Consider the following 25,605-nt stretch of genomic DNA (forward strand, 5'->3'; position numbering starts at 1 on the left):
TGTGTGTGTGTGTGTGTGTGTGTGTGTATCACACAGAACATCCCAAACCATCTTATTCAACTATACACCCAACGTCCCAGATGGCACCCTCCCACAGCTTCCCTCCCCCAACTAGAGCCCTTATACTCTGAGATTCCTGCTACTGTCTGCTGTGTTGTTCACACCCCAGCCAATCCCCACTACTTGCCCTTCTGTTGAATCTAGTCAGCCTATCTAGAGGTCTTTGGAGGGTCAGCTGTTCCTCTTCTATCAGCAATCAGTTGTCAATACTCCTTTAGATAAGGTTAGGGTCTGCTGTTCATTTTCCCAGTTCTATGCTGGGTTACTATTTGGGAGTCCCTTTGGTCACCCTGGCCAACAACTCAAAAGAAGGTATCTCCTATCTAGCACTGTTGCTTGTTATGTAGCCTTTAGCTATGCGTATGGACTCTTAAGAAATTATATTGGCCCCTTTAATCTTTGGTTATACTTTCCTTTTGGAAGTTTAAGGCCATACAGTTGGCCCAGATAAACCAACTTATTTTTACTCTTAAGGTCGTTTGAGGATCTGTTCCTCAAGGGTCACATGGGCTTGGGAGGAGCCCCTGGCTCCTTTCTTTTACCAGTTCCGCCTATGTGAAGATAAGTCAACAGTCCTGCTTGATCCTGGTTGGCTTTGCTTAGAAGATGGAGGAAATGTTACCTCTGTGTTGATCCTCCTCTTTGTAGATTGGACACTGGTTCAAGTCCATCTGGTGGGGTCTCCTTGGCCTCCTTGATCAAGAGGACAGGTGACCCACCACCATTACAGGTCATTTTAAGAGATGCTCATAGTCCCCTGGAACTATTCGACCTAGGAGGGCAAGGAGCAAATCCGTCCTTTATGTCCCTCTGGCCAAATTATTATAGGCCTCAAAGTATGTCTGCTAAACATCCTAGAAGGTTAGTTCCACCAGTCTGGTACTTTTAATTACTGTGTGTCATGTAGATAAATCTTGGGCAAAGACCAGTTTGTTTTTCAAAACTAGGTAGGAATTATTTATCTCTTGCATCGACTCAACCCTCCAGCATAGTTGTCCCACCTAAGGTGCCCAAATTTCCCCCCTTTCTCCCTTAATAATACCCTTCTCCTATGGTCCTGCCTTTCTTGAGCTCCTTCTTTCCCCTTATCCCCTAGGTTCCTTGTATACCCTTCCCTCCTCCTCCCTTAAACGGACCCAGTTTTTGTATCTCTATCTCCCTTATTAAGACCTGTTTCCTATTGTTCTTCCCTCTCAGGTTCTTTCCTTTCCTTTATCTCCCTGTTTCCTTTCCATTATCCTGGTTCCTGTAGTTATGCCTGGATACATACTCACTTATCAGGGTTTGGTTCTAGGATCCACATATGAAGGAGAACATATGTTGATTTTTTTTTTTTCTGAGTCTGTTATTTCACTTAGTATAACAGCTTCTGGCTCCATTGGGTTTTGTTTCTTAATCCAATCAAGCAGTCTGTGTCTTTAGACTGATAAGTTCAGTCCGTTGATATTTAAAGTTATTAATGAAAGATGTGCATTGATTCTTGTCATTTTTATTTCTGTTCACATTCTTGGTATAGCTGTGCATTTCCACAGTTATACCTTCCTTAAGTTTCTTTCTGTAACCCCTTGCGTATAATCATTCTTTTCTGCAGCTCTTTGTATTGCTTCAAGAACTCTCTGCAGGGCTGGTTTTATGGACATGAATTCTTTCAGGCTATTTATGTCATGGAAGATTTTTCTTTCCCCTTCAACTATAATAGACATTTTGGCTGGATATAGTAATCTGGGTTGGCATCTGTGGTCATTTAACACTGGGAATACTTTGGTCCAGGCTCTTCTGGCTTTCATACTTTGCACTGAAAAGTCAGCTGTAATTCTGATAGGTTTTCCTTTATATGTGACTTGTTTATCTTTTGCAGCTTTCAGTATTCTCTCTGTGTTCTGTACGTTTAGTGTTTTTACTATAATGTGCCATGGAGTGATTCTTTTCTGGTCCTGTCTATATGCTTCTTGTATTTGTATGGGCATGTCTAATTTTAATTTTGTGAATTTTTTTTCTACAATCCTGTTGAAGATCTGGTCCATACCATTATCCTGAGATTCTTCTCCTTTCTGTATTCTTATGATTTGTAAGTTTTGTCTTTTTTTTTTTTTTTTTTTTTTTTTTTGGTGTCACACAATTCCTGCATGTTCCATCCTTGTGTTTTCTTAAGTTTTTCACAATCTTTGCTTGAGTGGTCTGATTCATCTACTTTATCATCCATTTTTGATATTCTGTTTTCCATTTCATTCAACCTGTTGGTGAGGCTTTCTCCTGTCATTTCTAATTGGCTTACTATTTCACTTCCTTATTTTCAGCCTGAGTATTCTTCAATAGTTCTCTTTTCTCAATTCATTCAGAAGTTCATCCCTATCTTCCTTCAGTTCTTTGATTTCTTTTTTTGTGTGTTCTTTGAAGTCACTGAATTCTTTTATCATATTCATCATTGTTCTTTTGAGATCCATGTCCTGCATTGTCTCTAGAGGATTCTCATTGTTCTGAAGTTTATCCCTATCTTCTTTCAGTTCTTTGATTTCTTTGTTTGTGTGTTCTTTAAATTCACTGAATTCTTTTATCGTGTTTATAATTGTTCTTTTGATTTCCATGTCCTGCATTATCTCAAGGGTGTTTTCACTGTACTCCTCTAGAGGACTGTTGGTACTTCTTGGGGATATATTATTTTGGTTTTTCATTATATTATTTTTTTCTCTGTGACTTTGACGTGTGGATGATCTTTTGTAGTTTCTGATTCTTGTGTGAGACTCAAGCCTTCCTTTGTTGAGTTTAGGTTTGCTTCTTTTTGTAAACTTTATGTCCCTTTGTGGTTTTTTTTCTTAGGAATGAAAAGCTGGTTGGTCTAGGCTCAGGTTCTCTCTTTTGGTTTTATATTGGAGTGGCCAAATTGCTTTCATCTTGCTGCTCAGGCATTACCACAGAGGCCCAAGTAGGATAAGGATCAGATGCTCTCATGCTTTCTCCTAAGGTCTGGATTCCTCTAGGAAAAATGCCGGCCCTAGGAATTTGGGGGCTGGGCTGGCCTGGGTGCAGGGCCCAGGAAAGATGCTCGCCCAGGAAGCTGGTGACTGTGCCACCCAGGAATGCAAAGGGAGGTGGGGACAGGAAGAATCCCCAGGGGCTCCTGGGGACTATAGGGAGGAGTTGGGCTTGTCTGTATGCAAAGGATCAGAAAGCAGTGGGGATTCTGGGCTTAGAGATCAGTCTAGGGGTCTAGGGTGCCATGACAAGAAATGGGACAGTGCCCAGGCTAGGAGGAGAGATGGGGTGGGGGACATGGGAGGGTTAATGAGGCTCGGGGAGTCAAGGCATGGTGGGCACCATGGAACTTACCCAGGAAAGATGCTGGCCCCAGGAGGCTGGTGACTGTGCTGCCCAGGAATGCAAAGGCAGGTAGGAGCAGGAGAGTCCCTGAGGGCTCCCTGGGACTACAGAGAGTTATTGGGTTGTTCTGTATGCAAAGGATCAGGAAGCAGTGGGGATTCTGGGTCAAGAGGTCAGTCCAGGGGTCTGGGGTGCCAAGACAAGAAATGGGCAAGTACCCAGGCTAGGGTGGAGGAGTGCATGAAGTGTGGGGAGTCAAGGTGTGATGGGGGCTGTGGAAATTACCCTGGAAGGATGCTGACCACAGAAGCTGTTGGCTGTGCTGCCCAGGGATGTAAAGGGAGGGGGTGGAAGGTAGATGCCTGAAGGTTCCTGGGGACCAGGAAAGATGCTGCCCTCAGGAATGGCACCAAAGCTTTTTAAGAAATGCTTTATGGTATAAACAATATTTTAAGTTTTTCCCCCCTTACAATGTAAGGAAAGTTGTTATGGAACATTAGAAAACCGAGGACTCTGGCAAGAAATGGTTAAGTGAATATATATTTTGAAGGTTGAAGCAGGCTCAGTAGTATTAAGGGTCTAACTTCATGTACTGAGATCTGAAAATGTTTGCCATGAGATCTGTGCTGTTAGTCATTCTTCCTTGTTGAAATCAGAAGGAGTTGTTTCATAATGTTAATATAAAGGCCCTTTTGTAAACAGTTCATTAAACTGTATATTTTTAATATTCTTCCTGTTATTTTATTGTATAAATAAATCCCAGTGATTAAAGTTTCATGATTCAGAAACAAGTAACATTTTTGACATTTCTAAAATTTAACATTTTAACTTTCCCTAAATTACCTTTTCTAAGCTTCTTTACATACACGTGAACTCATACACTCACATGCATAGCCTTGTGTGGTGTCACATGCATTTTATAACCCTGCCGTGTTTCACTTAACAATAGGTCTTAGAGCTTTCTCTAGATCATTGCTTATAATTCCCTAAGTGTTTCTTAATGGTTATAGTATTCTAGTATTTGAGTGTATCATATTTTTTCTTCTCAGTTTTGAGAGCAAATAATTAAGCTTTCTTCCAGCAGAACTCATGCCTGAAAAAGTCCCCCAGGGCTTTGCAGAGAAGGATAGGTATTCGAGAAATTCCACATTCTGTGAAGTGGTATCAGAAGCAAGGAACCAACTGGGGAAAGGGAGCTTTAAGGAACAATAAAGAACAGCGAAAAGACCTTATAAAATTAATTCCAAATGCTTACTGCTGGAACATTTTGGCCAAAAAGCTTATTGGTGCAGACCATATTTAAAAGAAAAATCAGACCTTGTAGATAACAGCTGATTGATGAAGTGTAGCGCTCTCACTTACTAAAGAAATGTAAATTCTTCTCTTCACTTATTTGTTCTGTTTTGGAATGCTTATCATATCTTGGAAAATAATTGTGTAACACAAAAGGGTTGTTTGCCTTTTCAAAAAAATATAGCAAGAAAACCAACAATTTGTGGACATAATGGTCATGTATTTTGACCATGATTGAGAGGCTTCTGACCAATAGTAGACCTCTGTTTATTAAAATATAGGTCACAGCATTTATGACTACAAATGAGCCTTTTACAGGGTGACAAACCACTTCTGTGCCTGCTATGTACTTCTCCCTGCAAAGAAACAATGCCATAATTTGCTGGTCGACTTTAACCCATACATACTTGGTGTTCTGGTTGTAAATATGGTAGTGTTAGGTGCTTCATGATGGTCATTTAATGCATAAAGAAACCTGTGTGACTCAAAATGGAAAACAAAGAACTGTCATTTTCTTTCTATGGCCTAGAAATTATTATAATAGAATCTCCTACAATGAATTTTTTTAGCCTTTTCATTATTCCTGGAGTTATTTTCTCAATGTTTAAAAGTTTTAAGTAGTAACTGATTTTCCATTTTGGTTATATTTTACAACCTGGTATCCCTTTGCTTGTAAGAACTATATACTTTGTTTTTCCAAAACCCTTACAGCAGCCAACCAATATAGTGCTGGGGATTTGTCAAAGAATAAATATTATGCTGTTGAGTTTTCATATCACTTTGTGTTCTAGTAATTGCCCCCGCCAGTTAAATCTGTTATAAGTAATACTTTACTTGTATATAATCTGTTGAAACCTACCCTTTCAGTTAACCAATCTGCCACCTCCTCTGATTTACTTTCCACAAAGCATACTTACTTTCACCTGTGCCTGCCACCAATGTCTAGCCCAGAAGTCAGTGGCTTTTCCGAGAAATCTGATCTAGAATGCAAGGCTATTACATCTCTTTAAACACCTTGTTAGAGCATATGTGTTTGGGTAGAGAAATACTTGTTTCTAATTCCCTGTTGCTTCTGTCTGCAGACTACATATTATGTGACAATTGATTTATAGCTGTTATTCCAAATACTTGCCATAATCTTGAAAGGTCACTGACATCTGTTTTATATAAGAGGAAATCAAGGCCCGCAGAGACAAGTATTTGTCAAGAGTTGCAGAGCTGGTGAGGCAAAACAAGTATTCAGACCCCAGTTTAAAGCGTCTGAAAACAATGCTTCACAAACTGTTCCTAACAGACATCTATAACTGAGTTATCAAGAAAAAGAAACTGGATTTAGGAGGGAGGAACTCAGAGAGCATTCGGAGCCAATGCAGCCACCCCTTTCCGTGTGATTTGCTTTCTTAGTGCCAGACTCCTCCTTTACAAAGTGGGAGTTCTGCCTGCCTTGCAGGATTATTGGGAAGAACCAGTGGAAAGATACATAAGAACTTTTAGTGTGTTAGTAAATTTTCAACAAAATGACTTAATCTTCCTTTCCCATACACATGTCACATTGCACTTTGAATAAAACAGAAGATGGCATTGACTAGTGCTTTAAGTAATAATCAGGCATTCAAACATATTTTGGAAATTAAAGTTCTTCTATCCTTTACTATTCCCAAACAGAAGATACTGACTAGTTAGTGTTCCCATTGTGTTTTTCATCATAGGAATTTTGAAGGGCAGAACAGATTTCAGTATTGGCAGCAATATAATTTGTAGTAGGAGGATATAGTTTTTAATTATTTGTTTTAATCCCATTCAGATTTCCAAATGTTCCTGGAGTCTTCTGTTACCGGGGGCCCATGACTGGCATTCAGATTTAGCTTATTTGTATGGCAAGCTATTGGAAGAGTTAGGAGTAAGAACAATAGTTATATAAGGAAATAAATGCATTGAACATATATTTCTGTGGCCACTAGAATTTTGATAAAATAATCAGTGCATTTGTGAAAACTTGATTTGTAAAGAAAGCAAGTTTCTTTAACTAAAACCTTTTCTCTTTAAAATTGTTTTTAGGATGCAGAATAGAAAACTGTGATTCTTGCTTTAGCAAAGACTTTTGTACCAAGTGCAAAGTAGGCTTTTATTTGCATAGAGGCCGTTGCTTTGATGAATGTCCAGATGGCTTTGCACCATTAGATGAGACCATGGAATGTGTGGGTGAGTAGTTCTTAATGCAGCTCTCATACTGCACATTTTAACACCTGTTTCTTGAAAATATGCATGTTGGATATATTCAACCTAAAAACAAATGGGTTCTATTGTTCATTAGAACTGAAAATTTTTACCTTCTTTGCTGGCCTTATATCTTTTAAAGATCATGATGATTTTTAGTGTTGTATGTGATGTTTTGTTACAAAATTAGCTAGTTGTACATTTGCTGAGTTGATCTACTTAAGGGCTATATTAGTAGAAAAAAGCATTTTATTTAGGAGAAAACCAAAAATTCCAAAAAAATATTATGTCAACCATTTTATTGCTTTGACTATGGAAATAAATGAACTATAGAGCTTCTTACTTAACCATCTGTGTAAAAAAATCAATTGAAAGAATTCTTTGTGCTCAAATATATTTTGTTGATTGCAGGCTGCAAAGTTCCTTAAAATAATTTTCTCTCTCAAACAAATTTTAGATCTATAGACTGTATAATTTAACATGCACATTGTGAAAAATAGTTACACAACTTAGAAACTTCATATGAACTTCATGCTTTAGTGTTTATAAAATACTTTGGATTTCATGCCTCTGTTCCTTATGTTCATGCACCAACCCTGACTCCTGCTATCTTTCCACCTCCTTTTCCTCAGTGGTCCCTAAGTCATCCTGAATTTAATCATAACTGTAATTTCCTGACCTTTTCCCTCACATTTTACTTAACACTTTGTACATCCAATTTGATATACAACTTAATAATCAGTTATCAATGATACTTTCCATTCTTTTAAATGGAGAGATTTAAAACAGATCTTGATTGATATTTTTCTGTTTGAATATCCTGAAATAATACACACTTATGTACCTGAGAAGATGTAACTTGTAGAAAAGAATTCACTTAAAAGTGAGGTATGGAAAGAAATATAACTCTTTTAAAATCATAGTTATGTGTGAATTAATACATGAAGATATCACTCAGTTAAAAATAACGTCACTAAAGAAGCATATTCAGAGTACTGTTTTTTACTTTGAGAAGCAAGAATCACACCCATTACAAATATTCAATGGAAATGCAGGAAAATAGGATAGACACACAACAGTTCTTGTATTCCCTTGCATAATTATATTAAACAGGCTAGGTGTGGTAGCTCATGCCTTTAATCCCAACAGATAGAATGCAGAGATCAAGGCCAGCCTGGTCTACATAGCAATTTCCAGGTAGGCTGGGACTACACAGAGACTCTGTCTGAAAACAAGCAAAAAATTAAATGGCTTTGAAAAATCATAGATATGGCTCGGATGCCTATGGAGATCTAAAATGCTGCAATATAGTGTGTGGACTCTGGGGTGGAGTCCTCATCTGCTCTTATAAAGGAGCTTTCCAGTGGTGAAGCTGATAAGGAGATCAAGTCTGCATAGCTTTACCCTCTCATTCCCTCTTCCACCTCTACTCAATGAACTTATGAAAAGGGATACTGAAAGTTTTTCCATACTTTAGGAAAAACAGATCCTGATCATGTTTGTTTAATTTTAAAATTGTTGTAATGTACAGCATCAATGTAGAGAATAAGAAATACATGCATACCTATTGAAAGAATACACAGAAGCAGAAAAATGCAAAATAAACTGTGGTCTCCCCACCCTGGTACTTCCAAAATAAGACAGAGTTGGGGAAGGGCATTCAAAATAGCCTTACAAATTCTTACTTCTGTAAGGAAGTACTTCTGTCACAACATGTAAGTGGTGTTGTCTGTTTCGAATTTTAGCTGTCCAGTCTCTTAGAAATCATACATTTCCACATTTAGAACTGACCAGCAGAATCTCTTCAAAAACATGAACTAAGACAAATGGAAAGTAACAGCTTCTTAATTACTTACGTGGCATTTGTTTGTCCGAGCTGTCAGCACCCAATGATTCAAAGAACTGTAGTTCCAAAAAGGCAAGTGCAGATCCTGTGGGATATGTAACTTAACTCCTGGTATCTAAAGGTGGAAATCATGGATAAATACTGTGTAAATTTGATGTCAGTGGAACAAGTGGATACCGAACTGCTATTTGTGTTTGTATTCTTTTTTTAAATATTTATTAGAAGGATGTGAAGTTGGTCATTGGAGTGAATGGGGAACTTGTAGCAGAAACAATCGCACATGTGGATTTAAATGGGGTCTGGAAACCAGAACACGGCAAATTGTAAAAAAGCCAGCGAAAGACACAATACCATGTCCAACTATTGCTGAGTCCAGGAGATGCAAGATGGCCGTGAGGCACTGCCCAGGAGGTAGGTTTGAATAATCACTGTCATGCGCTGTATGCTTTCTAAATTTTCTCCCTCCCTCCTGACCGTCCATTCCAATAAAAGTTATTTATCCGTGAAGGAAACCTGATAATAACACTGGAAAGGACATAAAATTCTGTGTATTTAGAAACAAATACTAAAATTGTGAAGAGTATAAAGTGAACATTTCATTTACTTTTCTATTTTAAAAATAACTTGAAAGCATAAATGTGTTTTCTAAGATGAGATTTCTAAAGTGTGTGTGTGCACGTGTGTGTGTATTTCAAATGAACCATAAAAGCAGGTTCTTATAAAACCAAACCTTTGCAGATGTTGCTCAGAGGGAAGGAGCCAACTTTTAGTTGAGGAGAGTTTAGATTAGAAAGGTTTATGGAATCTGTAAAAATCATCTGTATCATTACTAGTTGAAGATGACAACTTAAAATAAACTTGCCAAAACACTGGGAGGAATAAACATTGTCTTAATGATACCACAATTAGCCCTTTCTCTTTGTTTTGATAATAATTTGTAGAAAACAGCTACTGGTATGTGTGCATTTAACTCTATAATAATTATGCTGATTTGCAGTCATTATTCTGTAATAGCAGGATTAGACCCATTTGGAAATTAGGAGACGAGCACTAGGTATTGTTCAATGCAGAATCAGGAGATCAAAATGCAGTTATTTTGTATGTGGTCTATGAGTATGTGTGTGTGTACACATGTATATGCATATGTGTGATTACCCATGTAAGTGCATGGTGAGGCCAGACTGCAACATTAGGTGATTTCCTTTATTACTTTCTATCTGCTTGAGACAGATCCTCTCACTGAATCCCCTGGACCCTGTGTCTCTGTGCCCCCAGTGCTAGGGTTGCAGACACACTTGGATGCTGGGAGTATGAACTCAGATCCTGAAGCTTGTGCAGCAAGCACATTACTGGTTGAGCTATCTCCCCATCCCTTGACATGAAATTCTTAATAGGGTTGATGTGCTTAAAGTATCAATCATGGGGCTGGAGAGATGGCTCAGTGGTTAAGAGCACTGGCTGCTATTGCAGAAGACCTGGGTTTGGTTCTCAGCACCCACATGGTGGCTAATAACTATGGGTAACTCCAGTTAAAGGGAAACTGATGCTCTCTTCTGACCTCCTCGGGCATTGCACAACATGGCTACACTCACATGCCTGTAAGCAATACACTCATATACATAAAATAAAAAATAGAAAAGGAAAGCAAGAAGAAAGTTGTGTTTGGAAAAGTGCCTTATAAAACAACCCAAACTTTTGTTTGCCCTCTTTTATCTCCCCCGTTGGTGCATAGCTTTTCAGCTTTTTAACCATAGCCCCCAAATAGAACATATATTTGCTTAAGATGGGTTTGAATCTGCACTCTGCTGGCTCATAGGAATGTCTATGATCCATGGAGAAAGACAAAACTTTGAAGCCTGGAAGACTCCAGTCAGCCTTTGAGAGCTATTAGATCCAGATTCAGAAGCTTCTGTTAAGAGAGCAGCTTTTCCTCTTGAATTAGTTTTGCTTTTCCTTACTGGGCCTTTGAAACAAGGGTTTTTTTGGGTCTGCTTTTCACTAACAAGGATGGTTTTGTTCACTCAAAATGGGTATTTTTCAGTCAAAATATAAGAAAATATTTTCTTACAAAACTAATAATCCACTTCTTGGATAGCTGAGAGCATTTAACCTGCAACCTTTTGCCTAAAAACAAACCTGATGTATTCAGGTATTGAAAAGAAAGACTTTCTTTGTTGCATATTGTTTATATAAGTAGCCCCTCCCCATTCCTTTTCAAGCAACATCGTCCCACAATTGTGGTTTACGTTAATCACAAAAATTAAACTAAAACTATTCTCATAGCAAACATGCTTATGTGTAACAAGAGCACAAACATTCCCCACCCCTTTGGAACATTTTATTTTGTCCTAGCTTTAGTCTTGCTTGAGGATTTTCTAGATAACAGAGAGTTAGCTATAGTGTTTATTACATTTGTAGTTTTCATGTAACAACAGTTACTGTCTTAGTGAAATACACTTGCTTCTATTGACAATTAAAATTATGCCACTCAAAATTACTGTTGCCTGATTTGCTAGTTTTCTTTTACTGACAAGTGAACCAGAGATGGATTCTGACTTCATTTGTATTTAGATTTTACCATATTTTATCTATTGAGGAAGAATAGGTGTTGCTTTAATTTCTATAGCTATCTAAATTTTCAGTTTAATGAATTTTTGCATAGCTATTAAATAGTAAGTGCACATTGTTTACTTGCAGTAGATTTTCAAAGTTATATTGGAACTTGTTTTATTTAAGGGGAAATAAAATAGAATTGTAATAGAAATAGCAAATGGCTCTGCAATATAATAATTTCTATTTACAAATGCTTCTGCATAAGAACTTGGAACTTGAATGGCAGTTAAAAATTGGCTTTACTTGCAATAGAGTGTCCCACCTTGCCTCAGGTGAGAGGGAAAAGTCCCTTTCTTCAGCAGGTCACACTGATTAATGGAAGAATGGAGAAGAAAACCACTTTATCCCTTTTGCCATCTTGATTTGATTTTGGTGATCTGCTTTGACAAACCATGCAAAAATGTAAGTCGTAAGCAGGTTGGGAATACAGGCATTTTTCAGTTCTTTTCAACATATGTATGGACTTTTCTCCTGTTGGAGCCAATCTTAAGCTGATTGCACTCAAATGCAGCCTTAACCTCCTTCACACTGAGCAGCAGCACATTAAAATCAGCTGCTTTTGATTACTGAGAGGCATGAGTTAGAGGTCAGCCTAATAGAATAGTTGCTAAATGTATGAGATGGTACACTGAGAACTGGTACATAGGAGAAAATACGTAACTAAAAGACTGAAAACAACAGTTAAAAACCCCAGCATAACTACCTGGAATATGTTTTCCTTAACTGTCATATGCTGATTTGCTTTATGAGGAAAAATGAAAGAGAAAAAATATAAAACTTTAGTATGTTTATTTACCCTCAAAGTACCCAATGTTCATTCCCAAACTTTTCTTTTTGATCTGTTGCTTTTCTTCAATTTTTAATGAAATCTGTAAGATTTCTTGGACCTTTCTAACAGTTGTCAGAAGTTTGGTTTGTGATCTGGGTGTACACATCCTGTCAACCCCTAACTTCTGTGACCCCTGGCAAGTCACTTAACCCCTTGGCCTTTATTTCCTCATTTATAAATTGAAGGTATTGATGTGGGTGATCGCTAAGGTCCAGTCTAATTCTAAAATCTAATGATTCCTGAAAGGTACAGGTGAGGTCTGTATTTGCCATTTAGACAATAAGGAAGAGATCTGAAAGCCCAAGAGCACTGATGGCAACTACAGAGCCTATCATGTTTCACAGGTAACTGCTCTGAGCATTTGCTAAACCTTCTGCAATTGGCTGTCAGCCCCTGCTCCAAAAAGGACTGCTGTGTAGTCAACCTTCAGAGACAAAATAATATTCTTTTTAAATGTACATGTGACCTGTGACTTAGCTACCAAAAAGCAGAAGTATAGTGAAGGAACAAAGAAATAAGGGTAGCATAATAAACCACAGGAAATAAAAGAAATTGAGTTGAAAGTGTATTTGTGAAACAAGTGGAGAGAAGGGTGGATTCCTTAAAAGTGAAAACTGTGCTTGTTGCAGATATAACCATTTTCACTCCCTGAGTAATAGAATAATTCTATCATGTTTTATTAGTGTACACCCAAAACTTTGAAGGGAAGGAATTTCAAGTGGTGAAGTTGTGTATTAGACAATACCTTAGCTGAAAAAGATGAATATGTTACATATTTGAGTAACCCACGGGAGAACAAAAATCAAGCTGGTAAAGTATTAGCCTGGAAGACACTTATGTGTAGGTGAAAATGTTATCTGTAGGTGTGTATAATTTTCACTCTTACAAGACTGGCCAAAATTCTTTGTCATCTATATGTGTTACTCTGAATTATTTTGTCAAGTTCTATAATATTATTATTATTATTATTATTAGAGTGAGAGCACGAGAGAGAGAGAGAGAGAGAGAGAGAGAGAGAGCAAGAGAGAGTGAGAGCGCAACTTTGTGGAGTTGTTTCTCTCCTATTTTATGTGGGTTCCCTGGATCAAATTCAGGTACTCAGGCTAGTATAGCAAGTGTGTTTAGCTGTTTAACTATCTCTCTGGCTCCAACATCAAGTTCTTTCAGATATTTGTTGGGTACTGTTGTATACTGTTCATTGGTCTGTTGCTTAAAGAATTCTCGAGGTTTTCCTAAAAGGGATAATTTCAATAAAGAAGTAAATGGATTAACATATATAATTTCATGAGGTGACATAAGTTGTACAGAGAAATAAAGCAGGGTGTAGTTCACTCAGTAGGGTGTAGGCTGAGGTTTACTAACTTATATTCAAGGAAAATGGTGAGAGTGACATTTGGTCGGAGATACAAAAGATGGGGATTTCATATAGATTGAAGACAACGTATTTTTACTAGTTGACTCAATGAATCTTTATATATTCTTGATTCTACAGTATTTTAGGGAAGGGGGAAGTCCCAGTGAGCTCCACGGTAGCGCTGACTGATCCATAACAGGTTGCTAGCAGTAGAGTGAAGAGCAGGACCCAGGTCTTGCTGCTTAGGAACCCCAAGTTTTCTTGTGCTTTTCCCTTGTCCCTATGATAAGAATCAATGGTAAAGTCATGGCTGTCTTACATCCAAGTACCCAACTTCTACTCTATAAGTAGTTTACATGCACATCATGCTAACTCCATTCCTCCCTGACATCGTCCAGTGAGGCAAACCCCAGAGGTCATATTTCATAAGTGCCAAAGCATCATGTCCGTAGCTTTGCTTTGACTCACTTACCCCTATGAAAGCCCTTAGTGTCTCTGATCTTCAGTTCAGAGGAAAATATGCCTTCAAGGTTGCCTTTCATCCTTAGTCCTGAGGATCAGCATTCTGGGAGAGGCTATCTGTTATCTGACCTCACTCAGCATTCACTTTCTGAACGCTACTCCCATACCTGATGCCTCTGTGCCACATGTGACTTCTTATTTCTTTCTGATACATTTCAGCCGTCAGCCTCTTAGTAACGTCAGTGATGTGTAGACATTTGCTCTGTGGTTTTCTGCTTTTTGGCTTGTGACTGCCTCAACTCACCATAGTTCAGTTGTGAGTAATCATATCTAGTACAATTCTTTCATACTACACATATTCTCTTAGCAAGGTGTTAAAAATATGAAATCTGTCAACTATTTCAATTTGGAAAATTATTCACTCATCTTATGAACATTACCTGATTATTATCTGCAACCCCCCCCCCAAGTGGTTCTCAACTTGGAAGGAAACAAAAGAAAATATTATTTAGCAACCTGGAGCCTTAATCTCTGTAAGCCTCTACTTTTAAAAGGTGGTAGTAATAAGACCTCTGTAATCTCTGTTTTCTGTATGTAAACTGACAGCAGCATGTGGATTAGGCACTGGATAATAGAACTAAAGATGGTTGCAGATTGTGATGGATTAAACCAGGAACAGGAAATAAGCACATTTTCAATAGGACAGGGTCAAGAAAATATGCTTTAGACATATGTTCTTTATTTCTCTACATTTTGTTTACATTTGAGTTGCAATTTATGTGGTCTGCTTCATACATGCCAGCCTCAAGAATAGTTTGGAAGGGAGGAGAAGAGAAAATCACTTTTCTGTTGAGACTTACACTTTGTCAAAAGTATCATTAATGAAGATTTTATGCCTTTCTGTATGCTTTACTAAATACTTTTATTTTTCTTTGAGTGATCAGTGATTTGTGTTAGCAGTAATTTTCAATTAAGTAAATTGCAGTCTTCTAGGTACTCTAGATACCTGGATGCTAATTCCAACGTTTATTTTAATTTTAGTAATTTTAAACCTTCAGAGTTACTTGTAGCAGCAACTTTGTAGATGTTAATGTATTGTTATTATATAAAGCTAACATCTTACAGAGACCCAAGTTTGCTTCCAAGCACTTCCAACAGTGGAGCGCGTAAAGCTCCTGCTGTAGGGGCTTGAGAGTATCTTGACCTCTGTCTGGATCCTTCTCCCTCTCATTTCTTCCTTTTAGACAAATGGGCAGCGGATAATCAGTGATTCCTGTTGTTTGTGCAGTTTTTTCTTGATGTTATTAATGCATGTGTGCAGGTGTGTGTGTGTGTGTGTGTGTGTGTGTGTGTGTGTGTGTGTATGAGAGTCTGAGACAGAGTCTTTGGGGCTCAGGCTGGCCTGCTGTCTCCACCTCCCAAGAGCGAGGATCACAGGTTTGTGCTGCCATGCCTGATGGAAGGGTACCTTTTGTTGTTGCTGTTTTAAAGCAGTCTGATAATTTTCAGATTTACTAACTCTCACATAGCAGAGCATAAGGATCTGAGAAAATGGGGAAGTAGGAAAGTCATCCCAATGGTATGTATAGAGATCAGAAAGTCCAGAGAAGGCAAAGCCAAGTGCAGTCTTGGACATAGACCTGATCATGATATAGAAAAGCTAAGAAGTGCAGAACGTCCATAAACTAGAAGTTGAGGAAGAAAACACGGTTTCTTTTCTGTGTTTCACTTTGAGACTGCTCTGGTGCAAGCCTTGTTTACCAGAGGGGACAACTGAAGGAGTGAGCAACTGAAGGAAGCCACACCTTTGTGCCTTTCTCTAAGCTTCCCATCTGGAACCTTAACAGACCCATTTAATTATAGTCTGGGGCACCATGTCCTATTCTTTTATGGGTACTTGTAAAAAGAATTCTCAACTACATATGCCACTGAAGGCCTGAAATCCAACATGTAACAAGACAGAGACAGGAAAATTCCAGCGGGCCTTTCATTTATGAATTTTTCTTAGTAGTAAGCTAGTCTGATCTTAACGTGAAAGATAAAAAAAAAAAACATTTTTTCAACTCTCCAAAATAAAAACAGCTTTAATATAACACAAATGGTTTCAGTGGTAGAGACATTTTATTCACCCTTGAAGATAAGGAATGCTTAACTACAAATCCCTTAACAGTTTCTTTGAAACCCTTTTTCTCCTCCCCGGATGTGTGTGATCTTTACATGGTGTTCATGAAGAGCAAGCCGACAGTTCCCTCTCTTGTTTCCTGTGCTACTTCTCCAGCTACTGGGCTGAGCTGGAGCTATACTTAGATTTTCTCCAGGGCCAGAAGAGAGTAAGAGAACATTTTGTTGGAAAGAATGGCACAGTTTTACTGAAATCCCAGCGTGACTCATGTCCTCATACAGAAGTAGCTAAGATGATAAAATTGTTTTGTGTAACAGATTTGGCAAACATTTTCACCAGTAATTTAACATGAAAGTACGGAAGCAATATTTTTTTGCTGTTATATCCAACCTATATGTGATACCTGGACATAGTCCTTATGTTAGTACTTTCTTCTGCTTAAGGATGTTGGAGACTAGGAATAAAATATGTAAACTCTGGTCAAGAGACATTTATAATTAGTTCAATGCCCCTATAACCTGCCAAATGCTCAAAGAATTTATTGATAATGTAAAAAGATATAGACAGCATAGTAAAAAAAAAAACCCAAAGATGTAAAACTATGAAGACCAGGAAAGAACAAAGTTGAACAAGAGCTCCGGACTGGTAAAGAAAACATACTCAAATATTGGTTGAAATAATTGATTGAAAATTTTGATGTATAGTTTGCTACCAGGTAAAGGGAAAACAATAGATGTAGTTATATCTGGGTTTAAAATAAGTAATTATAAGCTGGACATGGTGGCGCACACCTGTAGTCTCAGCACTCGGGAGGTAGAGGCAGGCAGATCTCTGAGTTCAAGGCAAGCCTGGTCTACATAGCGAGTTCCAGGCCAGCTGGGGCTACAGGGAGACCCTGTTTCAAAAGGACCAAAAACCAAAACAAACAAAAAAAAGCAATTATAAAATACAATATTGATTTAATAATAGCTTTTGGAAGAAAATTACCATATGCCTACATATATATAAATATATAGAGTATACATATGAATACACAGGTACGTATCACATATAAATATTCATTTGGATCTCGAGCTCATTGAAGTGAACATATGCACTTGTGTGGGAGAAATATGATTTACATAAGAGTTGGGACTATTAATCATAATTTTCACAAAATGTTCTAGTTCCATAGGAAGAGAAATACTTAGTAGATGACTATAATATGAAACAAATTTCTAACATGGGAATTGTCTGTATTTTATGATGAGCGCATTGTGGTGGTTGCGGAGCAAAGACCTGATGCCTCTGAGGAAGACAGCTTCCAGTGGATGAGCCATGTGCTACGGTGAGTACACTCTGGGTCTGTGTTGGGTCAGGTAGTTTCTGTCATGGGCCAGTTATGCTACTGTTTTGTTTATTATAAATTTTTATTCTTTAAGAATTTTATAGCCAGGTGTGGTGGCATATGCCTTTAATCTCAGCACTTGGTAGGCAGAAATAGGCAGATCTATGTGAGTTTGAGGCCAGCCTGGTCTGTATGGTGAGTTCCAGGCCAGCTGGGGTTACAGGGAGACCCTGTTTCAAAAGGACCAAAAACCAAAACAAACAAAAAAAAGCAATTATAAAATACAATATTGATTTAATAATAGCTTTTGGAAGAAAATTACCATATGCCTACATATATATAAATATATAGAGTATACATATGAATACACAGGTACGTATCACATATAAATATTCATTTGGATCTCGAGCTCATTGAAGTGAACATATGCACTTGTGTGGGAGAAATATGATTTACATAAGAGTTGGGACTATTAATCATAATTTTCACAAAATGTTCTAGTTCCATAGGAAGAGAAATACTTAGTAGATGACTATAATATGAAACAAATTTCTAACATGGGAATCACGACTATGGCAACAGTAGACTCTGTCCTCAAGACTGAGTGAGTCACATCCAAGTTTCCAGAAGGCAGCTTTGTATGTTTCTGTCAGCAAAAAATGGAAGATACATGATTGTGAGCATGACTCAACAGGGGTAAGAGTGAGGCGGAGCCACGACATTGTGACTAAATAAGTTTTATTTCATTGGAAACATCCAGTACATTCTTGTAGTGAATATTGATCCTTCTGGAAAAGTTTGCCAACTGGAATATCTAGTTAACATGCAGCTCTATTGTACTGTGGGCACAGCTACCCTTCGAGCTCATCAAGAAATATGGTTTCATGTCGAGATGGTAATATACTCTTAAGGAAGATCAGCAGTTACATATTTAGATGCAGAATTCTCTACACTAATATTTTAAGAAGACTTTTGTGATTTTTGTCTCTTCTCCAAGACTGTTCTTGGATCAATTTAAGCTTTTTAAAAATGATTTGTTATGAGAAAACCACACAGAACTTGAGTAAATGCTTACTGGGTTGAAGTCACTTTATTAAAATATGTTATGAAGTACTTTCTTTTATTTCTTTAGAACCTAGATAGGACAGTGTTAGAGATGGTTTCAAGTAATCCTTGATTCAACTATTATTATGCCTATAGGGTCATCAAATCAACAATTTACATTCATCCTAGATACTAAAGATAAAAGGGGAGATGGGAGCTGTATAAACAAAGAATCAACAATCAAGTCAAGGAAGAAGATAATGAGCATGACACAATAAAAAAAAGAACCCAATTGTAAATGTCAACTGAGTATTGTTACAGGCTCTGATACTGCTGGAGGATAAAGGGCTTTACTTTTTAGTGGTTAGGACAAGGAATTTTTTTTTTTTTTTTAAAGCAGGGATGGGTAGAGGCTTTGTTTTAAAAGGGAGATCATTGAGAAGAGAGGACATTATGAGGAAGGCTGGGCTTGTGTCTTGCTTCCAAGGAAGGAGGAGCAGATGAGTGGCAGAGGCTGAGTGTGGGAAAGCCATACCGTGATGCTCACTGCATAATGTGTATATTGCTGCCTCACTGGGAAGTTTGTCTGTGGAGAGGAGGGTCGTGTCAGCCTTTACCTGGAACACTGTGAAAGGCCAAAAGACTTGAATAGGCAGGGGTGTTAGCAGAAAGCTTACTAAAGCTGTAAGTAGCCACTGGTGGTGTTGGGAAGGTGATGGGGGGCAGTTTCCGAGGGTAAACTGTCCATGTCAGATGTGGGGCCCAACATTGAGCAGAGATTAACTTTAATGATAGAACTACCAGCAAATAGTTATGGGTCCTGGTGTTTACACATTTTTCTGTTTGCTTACTTTTCTAATGAGTGCAGGATTCTGTCTTGGCTTCCAGTCTGCTGTGACCCCTTTATTTCTTTCTGCCAACTTTCTAAGCCAGGCCAATCCCTGGTTTGTATTTGTGCAATTTTTCCTCTTGTTTTTTCATTTTTAATCTAGGAACATTTTGCTTTCACCCTAAGTGAACTATATCTGTTTCTTCCTCCATCCGCTTCCCATTTGCCCGTATACTTGAAGGTCTTTTTCCCTGTTTTCTGCTTTGCTGCATTGACATTGTAATGTATTTTCATTTCTATTTTATTTTCTTAAAACACAAATATTATTTGAGTTAAGGTTGAAACTGTTCCTACAAGGCATGATTTCAGCTGTGTAATCTAAAATGATCTTAACTGGCACATTAGTGACTGGCAGCTCCCTGGAACATGGTTTTGAAAATATTCTGGGTTCAGGAAAGATGTACATAGCAACCAATTTGGCACATTTTGTGACGTGGGATAGGAGGAATATGTAGCTTATTTGTTGTTCTCTAATTCTATTCCTTTAACACAACCCATTCTGCTCAGACCTCTTCAGCTGCCTTCCTCCAGCCTGGCAACATACACTTGCATATCTCTGTCAACTCATTGCCTTCTATTTTGTACATCTAGTGATGGTGAATATAAGCATCTTGGAAAACGCCGTACAGGAAACCACTAGAGTTTTAAACTTGCTATATGCTATCTTCAGTCACTTGTTAGTTGAATGATATGACATTTCTTAATTTCCTAAAGCTAAGTCATGTGTAAAATGGCTAACATGCTTCAGGATTACTGCAAGTAAGTGAACATGGGTATAAACAGGTGAGGTTTTCTAACACATTTAATTCAGGTTCTGTTTGGCAATGCTTTATTTTGTAGCTGGCCTCCTCTACTCTTCACTTTCTTTTGATTTCAGCCCACCTCACTGCTTCAGCTGATGTGAAGTGGCTTCTTTCTGAACTCCTGTCTCACATATCCATTAGTGGTAGGCATTTCTCCCTAGATATTTTGCCAGTGCGCCCTTTACCTTGACTGATACCTAACTTAGCCTTGTTGTCTTTGGATGGCCATCCTTTCTATAGGCATCACGAACATTCCAGTGCCTGGATTCTTACTGCACTCTTCAGACCAGGCTTGAAATCTTCGCTCAACTACCTAAAAGCCAGGAAACTTAAAGTGTCTTCAGTACTAGCATCTAATGTTATGGGTTAATAACACATACCTATGGAATAGGACTGTCATGAAGATTAGATGGTGTCATTCATTTCTTGCTTTGCACAGAGTGAAAGATAATAACACCTGTTTTTTGTTTTCTTTCTTTTTTTTTCTGCTGGGATCAAACCTAGGGCCTTCTATATGCTTGGTAAGTGCTCTACTATAGAACTACAGCCCCAGGTCATGCTCCTTTTTATGAAAAAACTATAGAAACAGTCCTGCTTCTCATTTGCTTACTCATCTTTGGTTCTGTTGTTTCTACCTGAAGCCCTTTTATTCTTTTTACATGGAATACTGTTAGACAGAGGACTGAATAAAGGTATATGTGTATTCCAGGTAACTCATGTGACAGAACGTACAAAGCTGAATGGGTTTCACCTCACTTGCAGGGAAATGAGTGGTAAATGAAATACTATGTTTAAAAATATTGAGTATCCTGATGAGAACCCTGTACAGAGCAAGCCTCACATATTTAAAGGGTTGAAAATTGGAGTGTGAATACAGACGTTAATGCTTGCTGAGCAGATACCACAGAATCTAGATGTGCAATCATGGGAGGACTGAGTAAGAGAAAAGGAGCAGAAGATCAGGAGGGTTGATGGTATGAAAAGTGAGATATGTGTAAATTAACATGTACATAACTATGGAGAATCTACTTTAACCAGTACATGTTGCAGAAAGCAAAGGGGGAAAATTGGGCAAAAGGACTAGAAATAAGAAGGATGAACTCAGTAGTTAATTGAATCATCAGAAAGAGTTGGTTAGTAAATTGAATTTCATAGATGGAATATTGCCTGAAGACTTTGAGATTGGTTAGACAATGATCACAGGGAAGACAAAGTCCCTGTCACTTGTGAGTAATTTACAATCTCAAGCCTGAGTATATAAGACATTAAGACATTAAAGCATTAAGTGTGACTTATAGTTTATAGCTTATAAGAACTGAGCCGTCCTGAATATAATCTAATGAACATGAAGTTAGAAATGTAGGTACCAATGATAATGGATTCAATAAATTTCTGTTGTCTGTCTATATCTAAAGGCATTTTTGCATTGGAGATCCAATTCCTTAAATCCATCATATATTAGTAATTAAATATTTAAGAGAGGATGGGATTTGGAAAATAAGGAATCTTTAGAGACCTGTTTAAGGGTGTTCAAATTGATTCACTGCAGCTTATCAAGGTGTGTGAGATTTTCCTCCAGGCTAGGGGAAAGGTCAAGCAGGAAGGGGTCTGGTCTCTAACTCTGGGTCATGTGAGGTGGTTTTCTTCCCCACCTCTGTCTTTTACATTATAGAGGTTCTTTATATATGAGTTTCATTTTAGGAAAAGAAGAAGGTAACTTCCTATTGAACAAAGCTTGAATCCCTTCCATTTATAAAATTAAGGTGCCTAGAGGCTGACTGAATTATTCATGGGAAAGGTCAATGTTTAGAAGCACAGTTTGGTTTTTATTGAGACATCTGACATGGAGCTTATGGTGGTTTGAATAGGAATGCCCCCATAGGCTCCAAGTATTTGAACATTTTTGTCCCCACTGTTTTGGGAGATCTTAGATTGTGTGGTCATGCTGGAGACGGCATGTCACTGTGGGTGGGCTTAAAGAATTCTTAAGCCTTACCACTCACTCTGTTTCCAGTGCCTGCTAGAAGATGTGAGCACTCCTCTTTCTGTTCCAGTCACCTCTGCCATCATGCTTCCCCTACCATGACAGACTCTAATTCCCCTGGAACCTTAAGCTTAAACTCTTCCTTTTTTAAGTTACCTTGGTCATGATGTTTCTATCACAGCAACAGAAAAGTAACTAACACAGAGCTCTTTTAGGTATGCAATCTCTTATCTTTCAGTGCATAATATTCTCTGGGACACATTCTGAAGTAATGCAATTTTTTATGTTATTATAGATTCTCTCTGTTGTCACAAATAAGCCTTTAATTTTTACAGTGTTTCCTATCAATAGTGATACGAAACTTAGCCTCAGCTGTATTCAGAAACATATCACCTATTTATGTAGACTATACAAGATGATAAGAAACTTTGTGTAGACTGTACAAGATGATAAGATGGACCAATGATTCACAAAACCTTTAAGTCTTTCTTTGGTATATACAAATTATATAGCTAAATATGATTTTGATGGTTAGTGTCAACTTTACAGAATCTAGAATCAGCTGGCACATAGATCTTTGGGCACACCTATCGGGGATTGTCTTGACTGCATTGAGTTGGGAAAACCTGCTCAGTGTGGGTGGTACCATTCCCTGTCTGTGATCCTCACAGGAGAAAGGGAGGTGAGCAACAGCATGTATAACCCCTCTCTGCTTCTTCATTGTGACTGTGATATGACTGACTAGCCTTTTAAAGCTCCTGCCACCTTGCTTTTTCTGCCATAGTGGACTGTGTCCTGGAACCATGAACCAGAATGAACCCAGTTTTGTTCCTAAGAGAAAATTCTCACAGGTCTTTGTCTTTCTGCTCAGGTTTGATAACTCTTAATTTACTTATTAGAATATGTAGTTTGAGATAATAACCAAAGTAGTGCTCAAATTAGTAATATAGGTCTTTATTATTGTGGACTTAGAAAATTGATAATGGACTGGTTGGTTTGAACAGTCTATTTTTCCAAATACCAAGTGCTTATATATCTTTTTTGAACATCGGATGTAATGAAATGGCAAAAGCAACTGAATATAAACGTAGGTAAGTTGTATCTCATAAAAGCTCCCATTCACCTTTCTTTTCTTCTTTTTATCTTAGGTAAAAGTTCTATAGAAGGAAGCCACATGCATCTTTCTTGCAGCTACACAAAGATTTCTTCTTGTATGCTTGGACTTTACATGTTGAGCATGGTATTCCTACCTTGAGTAATTTAAAGTAATTTTTTTCCTCAAATGTCAAGTGTCTGTTGCTTTTCAGTTTTTCCTCCATTTGGTGTAATTGTCAACTCTATGTGCACAGACTGACTTAATACAGTCATCAAATGTGCTTTGAATTAAGAGCTATTTGACCAGCTTCTGCAGCACTGTTTAAAGCAGTGTGTTGTGTTGCTGTTACCAGTTTGCCTCTGCTTTATCAGAAACATAAGACCTGTGTATCCCAAGAACCACTATGTGAAATCTTTCCACCAGGTGGATGACATGTGAGCGTATCTGGTTGCAAAATTATAACATTGGTAGTAGCCTAATTCGAACCATTCCTTCTATAATAGCTTACATTTATTAAGAATTTGCTTAAAGGAGTTCAAACAAGGGTAGTGACCTCTTAAGCAATGAAAATTTAAAAAGGTTTTTCTTTAACCATGTAGTGCTCAAATTGGTGTTATTTTAAGCAACTTTCAGTACTTCCTAAGAAACAATTTCATAATCAGTCTAATGCAATGACTCTTTAAAGAGAATTGAAAATTTTAAATGTATCATAATTTATTTTCACATTAGTGTGTCCATGAGCTTATATGTAGGAGAGAATTAACGGCCCCAGAATTGCATTTAGGGAAATGTTCAGTGTTGTGCTCTGCCTATCATTTGACAGTTGTCACATTGTTTTCATTGTCTCTCATCTTTTGTTTATTTCCCTGGTTCTGAAACAGCCTGATAAAATCTCATCAGCTAGCTGGGATTTAATTTTGATGAGTTCCAAGTTGCTTTGATGAAATCTAGTATAATTATCTTAAACTCAACTTTATTTGGCTTTAATGGTAGCACTTTCCATACTGAGAAAATTAGTGCATTTGTATGCTACCGGAGATAGAGGCCCAGAAAGAAACAAGATGGGCAAAGCAAAAGAGCACCAACAAGCTTAGTTCATCTCATACCTTCATTTTGAAAATAGCTGATCCATGCATTTAAACTTTTTAAAATTTAATTTTCTATTGAATTTTTTCAATTTTCATACAGTATAGTTTGATGGTATTTAGAGTCCCTCTGTTTCATTTAGCAATAACAAAATCAAAACTAATTATTAGTCAAAACTGCTACCACTCTCCAGAGTAGAAATATGTAGTTCCTTTTAACCAGCAAATGATTTTGATATCCTATTTTCTGAATTTTACAAGAGGGGAGAAAAGTCATATTATTTTAAATACAATACCATTTCATTTTATCATCATGAACAAATTGAGTTTAAAAAGTTTTCTTCCTGGAGGCTGGAGAGATTGCTCAGCAGTTAGAGCACTGGCTGCTCTTGCAGAGGAACTGGGTTTGATTCCCTGTACCCACGTGGCAGTTAACCATCTGTAAGTCCAGTTCCAGGGAAATCCAACACTCTCTTCTGATGTCCTCAGGTATTGCACTACACGGGTACACTTACATACATGCAGGCAATACACTTACACATGTAAAGTAAAAATAATAGTATATTTTTAAAAAAGTTTTCTTCCTAGCTGTACTTTTGGCTTAAAAGGCTGTACTACAAAAGAGTCAGGTATCCTAAGTTTCAGTCCTAATTTCTGATATGTATGCTGTGAGGAAATCAAGCTTATTGAAATTTTATATAATTAAATCAAGTGATAGAACTGTTATATCTCTGAGATTATTATGATGCCATAATTTCATGAGATTTGGGGGTTAAATTATAGCCTTGCAAATAGTTTTCACAATTATTTTCACACAGTCTGAAATAAGACATTCACCTATTTGGCTAACAAACTTCTACTGTCCCCACGGCTTCTAAATCTAATTCGAACTAGAAGAGAGATCTTGCTTCCAGTTGGACTCTGTAATTAGAAGAGAGATTGTAGTTTTGGAATAGTGAGCAGACCAGCCAGCTTTGGAGGGTCTTAGAACAGACTATTCTCTAGACAGTTAGATTAAACAGAGGATTTCTTATTTGAGTTTATTCCCTGAAGTTACTGCAGAATTTGTACCCCCCTCCCAACTTGGCATTCCCTATGTAAAATTCTTACAGGCCGTGGAAGTTTAATTAAAGGCAGATAATTAGTGTCAGATAATTGATGACTGTTCTGTGGCCCTGAGAGAAAGTGGTAAATGCTGTGTTTCTTCAAAACCATGTGCCTCTGTGCAATCTAGGTAAAATGGCTTTCCCTTTTTATATTTTT

General features: G+C 37.7%; 1 protein-coding gene across 2 annotated transcripts in view; it reads left to right on the top strand.

The window, feature by feature from the left end:
* Rspo2 (R-spondin 2) overlaps window positions 1-25,605 on the top strand; it is a 172,353-nt gene that overhangs the window by 116,263 nt on the left and 30,485 nt on the right. For both annotated transcript variants that reach the window (XM_008851507.2, XM_008851508.2), the window contains exons 4-5: window positions 6,730-6,873; window positions 8,957-9,145. In XM_008851507.2, coding sequence (XP_008849729.1) covers window positions 6,730-6,873; window positions 8,957-9,145 — 333 coding nt within the window. The remainder of the gene's footprint in view (window positions 1-6,729; window positions 6,874-8,956; window positions 9,146-25,605) is intronic.

This window comes from Nannospalax galili, unplaced genomic scaffold, assembly GCF_000622305.1.
Source record: "Nannospalax galili isolate Female #2095 unplaced genomic scaffold, S.galili_v1.0 scaffold284, whole genome shotgun sequence".
In the NCBI taxonomy this organism is placed as follows: Eukaryota; Metazoa; Chordata; class Mammalia; order Rodentia; family Spalacidae; genus Nannospalax; species Nannospalax galili.